We start from the raw sequence: 11,149 nt of genomic DNA, 5'->3' as shown, positions 1-11,149 counted from the left end.
TGTCTTCCCGTTCTGGCCGGTGAGATCCCGAGTGCAGGGTAGTACTGTTAATCATTACTCATGCATCGGGAACTGGCCCCAGCCGTGGCCCCTGGCCACCTGCCCCCAGCCTCGCAGCCTTCGCCTTCTGGGAGGTTGCGCCACCTGCCGGGGGTGGCAGGGCGTCCGGTGGCGGTCGCGCGAGGTTTGGGTCCGCCGACGAGCCGTCGCTCCGCCCTGGTTGCGGATTGGCCCCGGCGTGGCGCGGCGTGGGTCCCGCGACCATCGTAGAGTCGGCGGCGGCCGCCGGCTCCGCTCCGGTTCCGCCGCTGCTCATTGGTCCAGATCTTGGACAGATCGCCCCACCCCCGGCTGGCGAGGGCGCTGTGTGCTCCCCGTCGGTGCCCCGCCTTCCCCGCTGCGGATTGGCCCGGGACAGGACCCGTCGGTCGCGCTGGTGTCTGGGAAGGAGAGAAAATGGCGGCGGAACCGAGCAAGACAGAAATCCAGACTCTTTTCAAGCGGCTTCGCGGAATTCCGACCAACAAGGTGCGCGAGCGGGAGGCGCGTGGGGTCAGGCGCTAGCGGAGAGGGATTCTCCTGTCTCCCCTGGGGCGTGAGGGAGGGAGAGGGGCGGACGTGGGCTGTTTACCTGGCGTGTCTGCGTCCGGCCTCCACTCGGGGCCCTTAACCATTGGCTCATCGCCTCCTCCACCCAGGCCTGCTTCGACTGTGGCGCCAAGAATCCGAGTTGGGCCAGCATCACGTATGGTGTTTTCTTGTGCATTGACTGTTCCGGGGTGCACCGCTCCCTGGGCGTCCATCTCAGCTTCATCAGGTGGGGTCTTCTTGCGGCTACTGTGCTTACCTGGCCGGCCAGGGCTGTGGGCTTAGTAAGGGAGAGTCGCTGCCTCGATTGGACCGCTTGGCCAGGGAGGGGTCCAGTGGCTGCCCACGGGAGGGAGCCGCCTGGGTGGGCCCCTTGCCACATAGGCGGCTTGTGTCCGCGTATAGGTTAAAATTTTCTTCTTTCCTGTTTGTTAAACTTGACACTCCGAGTATTAGTTTCAGGGAAAAGTTAGCTGCATTGATCTTGTTGCTGATCAGTTTGGTCGAGTATGTCTGGAGCAAGACCATGAACTATGAATGTCCTTAAGGGGAAAGCCAAATCCAAGCTTGAGCGCTTGAGAATTCGATCACCTTTCGGATCTAGACAATAATTACTACTCTTTTGACTAGATAATTGAAGAGCAAACCTTTCATGGACCAGGTAAAGTGGAGGAAATAGGGTGGTGGCTGATTAATGTTTCCTGGGCGCCTACTGCAGCCCGAGGCCAGATGATAGGTATGTGTCTGCCAGGAAGCGTCTCCTGGTATCTCCTGGTGGGTGACATGCAGCCCTTGCACACAGGTCCACAGAGTTGGATTCCAACTGGAACTGGTTCCAGCTGAGGTGTATGCAGGTCGGCGGAAATGCCAATGCGGTAAAGCTTCTTACCATTCTTCCCACCCCCATTCTTCTGCTTGGGTTCTAACTTTACAGTGTCTTCCTAGGAGGCCCTGTCATTATCTCTTTTCAGAGGATTTTCTGGTCTGTAACAACACTGTACACTATTCTCTAAACCTGGAAATTGGTTTTTCTCAACTGGGCTTCGGATTCAAACTAAACTGGACAGATGTTCTTGGGGAGAGGCTAAATGAGTAGTTGGGGCCTCCACAGTCATCCAGATCTCGTGAGCCTGGATGAAGGATGGGCACAGGGGGGATGGCATGCTGTCTGCAGGCAGGGCCGAGTGAGGGCTGAGGTGCAGTCCGCTCTCAGAGAATGGGAGGCTGTTTTATCACAGGCATTGCTGGGGATCTTTGCCTCTGTGAAGAACTGCTGGTGTCAGTAGGGTGTATTTTATCATATGTAAATATTAACCCTCTATTACAAGGGGGGCCTCTTTTGCTCTGGGGAATCACCTGTAGCATGCTCTCCTCTCTTCCCTGCTCTCCAGACAGCTTTCTTCCGCCAACATGGATGTACAGCCAGTGATGCCAACACGAAATACAATAGCCGAGCTGCCCAGATGTACCGGGAAAAGATCCGGCAGCTGGGGAGTGCAGCCCTGGCGAGGCATGGCACTGATGTAAGTGCCTGTTCCTCAGGGCGAGGGTAGTGGGGTGAGTGGGAATATTCAGGGCCCTGTGTTTCAAGGCTGTCCTCTTCCTTCTAGCTTTGGATAGACAATATGAGTAGTGCTGCCAGTCACTCCCCGGAGAAGAAGGACTCTGATTTCTTCACGGAACACTCTCAAGTGAGTGCCCACAAGGAATATTTCACATGGTTGTTGCTGGCAGGTGGCTTACTTACCAGGCCAAGGCCTTCTGTGATCATGTGGCATGGAGTCCATTCACTTGGTATGAGACCTCAGGAGGGAGTGTCTGCAGCCCACTGCTGGGTAGACCCAGACATTTCCTGCTCCTATAAGTAGGTGTGCACTGTGCCCATCCTTAGGAATGGACCCCTATAAACTGGGATAGGGAGGAAAACAAGCTTTTGGAAAGCTCAGGAGGTGTCGGGAGCTCCAGACAACTTTTCCTGGGTTCTTCCTCCATAAGGAAGGTACTGTGGTTGGGGACAATGAAAGGATTCCCTCCCAGCAGCCCACCTGTGGCAGGAGGTTTCCTGTCTACTGGCATTGGGTGCTGAATTCAGATTCTTAGTTTGATTTCCTGCTCCTTTCCTTAGCATTTCTAGGATGGTGGCTAAGTCATTTAATCCGTCAAAACCTGCGACTCTAAAAGAGCTCTATCTGCTGCATAGGGTTTGTCCTTATTAAGTGTATTTATATGTGAAAGGCCTTTAGACTTGTGCTTGGCAGGTGGTAAGTGCCCAATAGTTGTTAGTTGTTGTGAAATTAGGGCAATGAACTCTGGCTCTAAGTGAGTCCTGGAGGCTGGAGGTAGCTGTGAATTTCTGCCATTGGCAATAGCAGCAGTTTTTACTCACTGGCCTCTAGTCTTCTTTCCATATGGGCTTGAGGAGCGCCTCATCCCCACAAGGTACCTATGGGTTCTTGGCACTCCTTGTCAGGAGGAGTGGCTCATTCAAGCTTCTGTGATCTGGCTTGTTTTTCAGCCCCCTGCCTGGAAAGTACCAGCCCCAGACCCAGCAGAGACGCAGCAGCTAGCCCCATCTGCAGAGATCAGTAGCCTGGCACGTGAGTTCAGTCCAGATTTCAACCAGGTGCCCTGGCGTTGGCAGAGAACTTGGGCCTAGGAAGGGGACATCAGACCAAGAGGATTGGAATGTGTGTCGGGGGGTGTTCCTTTGTTTCTCGGTGGGTTAAGATTCTTCTCAGGCTCTTGGAGGACGTAGTAGGCGTTCCCTACTCATCCCTGTCACCTCCTGTAAGGGGAAGTCACCGCAAGCTTTGTGCCTTACACCTGACTCCCACCATTGCATCCACAGAGCCGGAACAGGGCCCCAATATGGACCTGCTTGGCACCTCACCCAAAGCCTCTCTGGGTCAGTATGCCGCCTGGCAGGTGCGGGGTGACTGGGAGAGGGAGGGCCTCCAGGACTCTTCTCAGGTTTGTTCTTGCCTGGTCGTGTGGACTGAGGTCATGAGATTGAGCATCTGACCTCTCGGGAGTGGGGACTGGGACTGGGTTTGTGGCTGCGGCATTAGGTGCAAGGACTTTGAATTGATAAAGCGGGTAGCTGGTGGCCAAGGCCTGGGGTCTGCCTCCGAATGTGGAGCTGGGTCTAGCCAAAGTGTGGGGAGGCCAGTATGAGACTGGACACCTAACCCTGGAGTCTGAGGGCAGGTTGGCCTGTCTGGTCCGTTTCATGGGATGGGCATGCAGCTCTCACATCTGGAGGCAACTCTGGCCTTTCGGTTCTTTTTTTACTTTCCTTAGTGTTCTTTAGTTTTGGCTCAGCATTAGAACAGTGTTTGCTGACCTTGGTGGTTCTGTTGATCGTTGGGGGTTGGGGCAGGAACCTGGCAAATGACTAAAACTGAGCCCATGTGAAGGCTGGCATGGTTTGGTCTGAAGTGAGGCTCTTAAGAGGCCTCTGTGGAGAACTTTGGCCTCTGGGCTCAGGAGCTGTATTGAGGCTCTGGGGTGGACCCCTTGTTAGTCATAAGTCTTTCTCTCTAGAGTCCATGTGTCTGTCACCTAAAGGGGCCCTTCCTGCCAGAGGTAACCAACAGCTGCTTGGAGAGCCCAGCCCCTTGCATGTCAGCTCCCTGCTGTAGGAGCTGAGGCTGGTATTTAACCAGCCTGCCTAACCCTGCCTAGTAGCCCTCATGTTGGTCCAGGGACTGTGACAGTCTCTGGTGCTTTGGGTTTAGGTTCTTATCTCAGTCTGCTGGGAGTTGGGAGCCTCGCCTAACTTTGTCTATCTGTCCTTGGCTTGGACTCTGCTAGCGCCATTGGTTGGGGCTGGTGGGTGGCAAGCAGCCTTGCCTTCCTCTGCCTGAAGCAGTTCTTTGTAGAAGCTCTTGCCCAGAAGCTGCACAGTATGGACAGAGCCGCCGCCTCTGACCTCCCTTTGTCTTCACTCATGCCCCATCTTCTTTCTTACACAGAACCGAGAACCTCCCTCATTGGCAAGAAGAAGCCAGCTGGAGCTAAGAAAGGGGTAGGTGGAGAGAGGCTGTGTGGTGGTGGTTAGGAGCTAGTGCTAGACAGCCTGGGTGCACCCCTGACCCTGCCGCTTATTGGCTCTGTGACTTTGGCAGACGTACTTTTCTGAGCCCTATGAAAGGGCTGTCCAGATGCTTCTCTTTAAGGGGGCCCAGGGAAGAGTCAGTGTGATTGTGTGCATCAGGGGCCTGGCACAGACCGGTCCTGGTCAGCATTACCTGCTGTTCGCAGGCCCTGAGGCCTCTGCAGTGCACAGGGAGAGCCACCTTGTGCCCAGCTCGAGCAGAGCCACTGTTCTCCTTCTTGAACATGCTGGCTGGGCTCCCTGTTTTTTCACCCTAATTGTTAAGAAGGAATGCTTCCTTTGGTGGTATGGCTAGAGGACCCATGCTTGGGAGGGAGCAGAAGAGTTGTGGTTGTTGGCAAGGCCTCCTTCCTATCATTGTCCTCCCAGCTGGGTGCCAAGAAAGGCCTGGGGGCCCAGAAGGTGAGCAGCCAGAGCTTCAGTGAGATCGAGCGGCAGGCCCAGGTGGCGGAGAAGCTCCGTGAGCAGCAGGCAGCTGATGCCAAGAAGCAGGCCGAGGAGTCCATGTGAGCGTTCCCCGAGCGGCCCCAGCTCACGGGGATTGGGTGGGGGGTGGGACGGTCAGGACGTGAGCTGGCCTCTGACACGTTTATTCCTCCCAAGGGTTGCCTCTATGCGCCTGGCCTACCAGGAGCTCCAAATTGACCGTAAGAAGGAGGAGAAGAAGCTACAGAATCTGGAAGGGAAGAAGCGAGAACAGGCAGAGAGGTTGGGCATGGGCTTGGTGTCCCGCAGGTGAGGCTTAGCTCTGGGGTGTGGCAGAGAAATGTCACCGTTCTCCTGGGAGCCACTGCGAATTCTTCCCAGCAGTTTGGGTTTTGAGGCTCAGTCTTCCCCGAGGCTAAACAGATAGATGGCTTTGCTAATTGTCTGAAAGTGCCTAGTATAGTGCTTGTCACAGAGTAGGTCTATGCTCATTGTGTTTGTCAAATGAAAGAAATAGGATTGGGTGCTTTTTCGATACTCCCAAGAGGGTAGGGTGATGATGCTTAATGGGGTACTGACAGCACTTTGGTGGGATGTTTCCTTATTTTTTAAGAGTTTTTAAGACTTTATTTTTAAAGACTTCCCTGAGAATTGCAAGGCTCTTAGCATCCCTAATCCTTGTCCACTAAACACCATTGCTGCCAGGCGCGATAACACCGAGAAATGCCCCTAGACAAATGCTCTTTGCGTCAACGATATTCTTCCTGTTTCAGGACCACTGGGCTTATGTTGCTGTGGTTTTCTTAAAAACAAAACAAGGACTGCAAACCAGTTCTCTTACCCATTTTGTTTGCTCTGCACTAAGAGCTTGCATCTAGAGATTTCAGGGGCACTAGACTTTTGATCTCTCTTAAAAGCCAGAATGTGGGACAGCACCGGGCCCTGGGGCTGCTGTCCGGTCTCCCGGGGAAGAGGCAGCATTGGGCGAGTGGTGCTAATTCTTGGTGCCTCGCTCTCCTCCTGTGTCTTCCTCTACAGAGGCATCTTAAGGATTAATTTCACTTAAACTCATTACAAAATATCTACAGCTTTCAGCTGGCAGAACCCTGAAGATGAATGTTGTACAGTAGGGTTTTAAGTAGGGTAGTCTGGATTTAAGTTAAAGATTCTATTGCATTGCAAAAAAAAGAGAACTAAAGTCCTTTCTGGGCTTAAAATGTGATGTTTCCCTGATTAGCTGTGTGTTATACAAGCAGCACATGGAAGGAAATGGAGTTACTTAAATCCAGCTGGCACGTGCTCTGAAAAGATTAAGCAGAAATAGCCAGCCTTATCATCTTTCAGAGAAGAAGAGGATAAAGGCACAAAATACTGAATCTGGAATCAGTAGTTCTGTGTTCAGCATCTAGTTGTGCCAGTTATGAGATGTGTGGGCTTTAGGCAAGTTGCTGAGCCGCTCGGAGTCCATTTTCTCACCTGTAGAAAGACATAGTAATATTCTGCACGGCGGTGCTGCACTTCAGTAAATCAGACCACTGGCGGAGCTCACAAGCCCACTATCGCCAGGATTGCTGTCCAGTATTCTGTTTTTAAGGGAGATCGAAAGTCTAGAATTCGCCTTTGATTCCATTAGACTCTGTTTCCTGGTTCTGGGGCATTTGTGCATCTTTTCCGTGTGGACATGTCAATCTTGGCAAACGATGTGGCCCACGGTGCAGCAAGCCTTTCGAGTTGTTTTTAAGGACTGAGAGCACTACTGTTTGATGCACGTCATTAAAGTAAGAGGCGGACGAACAGTCCTTTGCCAGGGAAGGCCTGCTTTGAGAGAAGAGCTGACTTGCGGACAGTCAAGGGTGTCCTCTGGCTGCGCGCGGCCCCGAGCGCTCCCTGCGGGGTCTGGCCCAGCCTGGGGCGCAGGCCCGGGGAGAGGACTCTCCGGTGGTGCACCGCTGCTCACAGCTGCTCTTGGGCGGCTCTGCTTGTCCCCACAGCTCCGTCTCTCACTCGGTGCTGTCTGAGATGCAGGTGATCGAACAGGAAACGCCCGTGAGTGCAAAATCCTCCCGCTCGCAGCTCGACTTGTTTGATGATGTTGGTACTTTCGCCTCTGGACCCCCGAAGTAAGGCTGTTGTTGGGGTGCAGACTTGGCCACCATGTTCCTCATCAAACTTTTCTAAGCCACTCTTCTGACTCACCAGGTACAAGGACAACCCCTTCTCCTTGGGGGAAAGTTTCAGTTCCCGGTGGGATACAGATGCTGCCTGGGGTATGGACCGGATGGAGGAGAAGGAGCCAGAAGTGACCATCTCAAGCATCCGGCCTATTTCAGAAAGGTGGAGTGGACTAGGGCAGCACTGTCCAGCAGGATTTTCCTGGGGCGGGAATGTTCTGTGTACCTGCTCTCTGCCAGGTGGCGGGGTGGGGGAGGTTCCTGAGCTCTTCACCCGCGGCTGGTGCGGCTGAGGAGCTGGGTTTTTAATTTAATATTAGTAAGTTTAGCCACTTGTGGCTGGGGCTGTCAGGTGGTGCGGGAATCAGGCTTTGGTTTGAGCTGTGCTTTGTCATCACAGAAGGCTTAGCAGCTTCTTTAGTTCAGGGTCTGTTTCTCTGGTGTGAGGGTCCTGATTTTATGCTTTAATCCTGACCACCCGGATTTATGGGTCTCTGGTCACCATGTTACTTTCTTTTTTCTTTTTTCTTTTTAAGCTTATTATAATCTGGGCAAGATTTAACTGATGAATGGCCTGCAAATCATTTGTAAAATAGGGACATAAGTAGTGACTTCACAGGGTCCCTGGAAGAATTAAATGTAACGAAACTTACAAAGCACCTAGGCCAGGGTCTGTGCATGTTGGCGGGAGATGGGAGTGACCAGACACTTATGTCCACACTGGGAGGCTTTTGAGGGTGAAAATGCCAGAAGAGTAGGTATAAACTCAGGCGGACAGGGTCATATGGTCACCGTAGTGTTAGGCCAGTCGTCATTTGGAGGAGACTGGCAGTAGTGATGTATTGATGTCCTAGACTTTGATGACGCTCTAGAAGTTTGGGGCAGAAGACTAGTTCCCTCTAAACTGCATGTCCGTGCGGCCTGGCAGAGGCATCATAAGCTCTCTTGTGCCCTGGCTTCGGTGTGGGGAAGAGAGGGATCTCGTCTAGGAGAGAGGGTCCACGAGTCCCAGGGCCACAGCCAGGCGGGGCCACAGTGAGCAGCGCGGGAGGCCGCCGGCACTGTTTGCGGTCTCTGTTAGTAATGGCATTAGTACGACTGGGCTCCGATGGTGCTGGGAAGGATCAGAGGTACCCCACACCCACCCCACAGGGTCACAAACAGAAGGGAGGTGGAAAGCCGGAGTTCAGGCCTCGAGTCCAGCGAAGCGCGCCAGAAATTTGCAGGAGCCAAAGCCATCTCATCGGACATGTTCTTCGGGAGGGAGGTGGATGCTGAGGTAAGTGGAGTTGTCGGTTCTGCGCCTGGAGGCAGCAGGTGGGGTGGGAGCTTCCTCCTTGCGGTTGCTTTGGGCTGCAGCACTGAGCGGTCTCCGCGGCGGATAAGAGGTTTTTGAGTCTTTGGCCAAAACATTCCCTAGGCCTTCCTCTTTCCTCACCACAGCACGAAGCCCGGTCTCGACTCCAGCAGCTCTCAGGAAGCAGTGCCATCAGCTCTTCTGACCTCTTCGGGGACGTGGATGGGACTCATGGAGCAGGTAGGGCTGCACGGGTAAGGTGCACACTGGGCCTGGCCCGTGAGCAGGACTGGAAGGGCCTGTGGGCTGGGAAGTGCTGCCCACAGGGCTCTAAGCCCTTCTTTCCCTTGCCTTTACAGGTAGCGTATCTTTGGGCAACGTGCTCCCCACGGCGGACATTGCCCAGTTTAAGCAGGGTGTCAAGTCTGTGGCCGGGAAGATGGCCGTGCTGGCCAACGGTGTGATGAACTCTTTGCAGGTGAGGCTGGGGCTCTTTGGCCTGCGGCAGGAGGGTAAAGCCGCAGAGAGTCGTCCTGGGAGGTTGGCCTTTACCACTTTCAGACACTGCTGCTGGCCAGCTCCTGAGCCCGAAAAAGTTTTTTCTTTTCCTGGAGGGGCAGCTTCTCTCCTTTGAGCTGGGTACCGGGCCTGGGCCGCTCCCTGAGAGGATGCTGTGCCTGCACTGATTTCTCCGGCCTTGTCACCTTCCCCTTCTTTCTCCTTCCTCCCCAGCTTCAAGATCAGGCAGGGCTTCCCCCTTGGGATCTGGCCACAGCCCCTTTCCTGAGTCACAGTAAAATATAAAACTCTCTCTGCCGTAGTGAGATTGGAGCCCGATTCCCCGGGTACCCCAGTCCTGCCAGAGTGGTGGGGGTGCTGCGGCCAGTGAGGGGCTTGGACTTTGTTTTCTTCTTCCCCCATGTCCAGGATCGCTATGGTTCCTACTGATCCAGGCGCCACGGCTCAAGCATCTGGTGGCAATAGCTGCAAAACCCCCATGATTCCAAGACCAGGGGTGCTTGCCTTGTGGAAGCTGGGGAGGAATTGTTACTTTATGTGTTGTGTGTGAGTTGGGTGGCTTTTGAGTATCTCGGGTGAGGGGGGGATGGGCAGTTCCAGCCTTGACCTCTGCCTGTAGACTGAGCCCTGTAATTCTCCTCCCCTCACACCCCTGGCCCATGTGCTAGACACTGTCCTTTGATCCTGCCCCCCCCACCCCCCAACCAAGCTGCTGCTCCCTTGTCTGGCCACACTGGGAGCGAGGGGAGGAGTTCCCTCAGGCGAGCTTCTGCTGGGTCCATCCCTTCCCCAAGTAGGGAAAGTGAGACGTATAAGGCTTTTTTGCCAGCTCTAGGATCCTTCCAGGTTGTCCGGCGTTTGGCCCTCCTCCTCTGGAACCCGTGGGCAGGTCTAGAAAGAGTTCTGCTGTGGACCAGCCCCCAGGGGAGGGAGGCTCTGGACTTGCTGCTCTTGCTGCTCCAGTGGCCTCTTCTGCTGCCAGGAGATGGCAGGGGAGGGGAAGGACCTTCGTCCGGGCTTTATTAAGGGCTAGAAACTTGACCCAGTACCTAAAGGTTTTACTTGGGGTCAGACTGGAGGCCCGAGTGGTCGTGTCCTGTCTCACCACCCCTTTTTACAGTGATCACTTGAGGGATTCTTCTCCTGAGTGTCTCGGAGTCCTTCCATCCCACCCGGTGTGGAGCACAGGCCCTTCTGTCCCTTCTTCCCCTGCTTGGTGGCCATGCTGGGTCTCATCTGCCCTGTGCCCTGCTCCGGGTGCTGTGAGCGTAATGCTGGCCAAGGAAGCAGAGGGCATGAGGGACAGAAACAGGCTTTGGGGGCTCAGCTTTCTTCTGTATCATCCTGGTCTTAAGGGGGGCCTGGGCAGCACCCCCCCAGTGAGAGCATGAGGCACCGAAGAATTGCAGGCCTTGTCCCCTGGCCATGCACTCTGTCATCCCCGGTGCCCTCTCCCCCTGCTGTGCTGCGTGTTTGGGCCCACCCTGCCCGCTGGGGGACGGGGGATGGGCTCCTAAGCCACACAGACCATTCTTCCCTTGCCCCCTCCCCCAAAGGGACTTGATTTTCTTTCTGGACTGTTTGTATTGAAACAGAGTGGTGTCAAATAAATCCTTGGCAGGGCCCTGGGCCGCTCTTGGTCTGAGTGAAGTCGTGTCCTTTCTGGATCCCGTCTCCCTGCCCAGTGCAGGCCCCTGGCTCACTCTCTGGGCTCCCACCGACATGGGTAGGGCGATGGTGCCGAAGCGGAGGGCATGCTCTCCGGGGCCTCCAGCTTGTCTCTTCTCTGAAAACCAAAGGCCCCTGGCTTCTCGGCCCTGTGCTGCCGCGAGGTCCAGTGCAGCCTCGACCTCACCACCCTGTTGCACGCGGAGGAAAGAGCTGGTATTAGTTGGCCCTTTGACTCCTCCAGTGAGCCGTACTGCTGTGGGCAGCCGAGCAGCCGAGCAGCCCCGCACCACACCCCAACAGCAGGCTTGACTGGGGTGTGTTTCTCAGGGGAGTTTAAAGACGAATGAAATCTCCAGCCTT

At 54.7% G+C, this 11,149-nt stretch overlaps 1 protein-coding gene across 1 annotated transcript; it reads left to right on the top strand.

The window, feature by feature from the left end:
• The first annotated feature begins 385 nt into the window (after positions 1-385).
• On the top strand, positions 386-10,763 carry ARFGAP2 (ADP ribosylation factor GTPase activating protein 2). Its single transcript, XM_044259210.1, has 16 exons — positions 386-528; positions 699-817; positions 1,391-1,463; positions 1,980-2,111; positions 2,199-2,279; positions 3,104-3,185; positions 3,437-3,493; positions 4,563-4,615; positions 5,075-5,211; positions 5,309-5,440; positions 7,123-7,251; positions 7,331-7,465; positions 8,455-8,581; positions 8,746-8,839; positions 8,959-9,077; positions 9,527-10,763. The coding sequence occupies exons 1-16, from the start codon at positions 457-459 to the stop codon at positions 9,545-9,547; spliced, it is 1,563 nt and encodes a 520-aa protein (XP_044115145.1). The 5' UTR covers positions 386-456; the 3' UTR covers positions 9,548-10,763.
• Positions 10,764-11,149: the final 386 nt, after the last annotated feature.

The sequence above is a fragment of the Neovison vison genome, chromosome 7, assembly GCF_020171115.1.
Source record: "Neovison vison isolate M4711 chromosome 7, ASM_NN_V1, whole genome shotgun sequence".
NCBI classification, from domain to species: domain Eukaryota; kingdom Metazoa; phylum Chordata; class Mammalia; order Carnivora; family Mustelidae; genus Neogale; species Neogale vison.
The sequence above is the reverse complement of the archived record's forward strand: the minus strand, read 5'-3'. Positions and strand labels throughout refer to the sequence as shown.

Coding starts and splice junctions, on each gene's coding strand:
- ARFGAP2 (XM_044259210.1), top strand. CDS start 457: ATGGCGGCGGAACCGAGCAAGACAGAAATCCAGACTCTTTTCAAGCGG. Junction 3,494..4,562: donor CTCACCCAAAGCCTCTCTGG/GTCAGTATGCCG, acceptor TTTCTTACACAG/AACCGAGAACCTCCCTCATT. Junction 5,212..5,308: donor AAGCAGGCCGAGGAGTCCAT/GTGAGCGTTCCC, acceptor ATTCCTCCCAAG/GGTTGCCTCTATGCGCCTGG.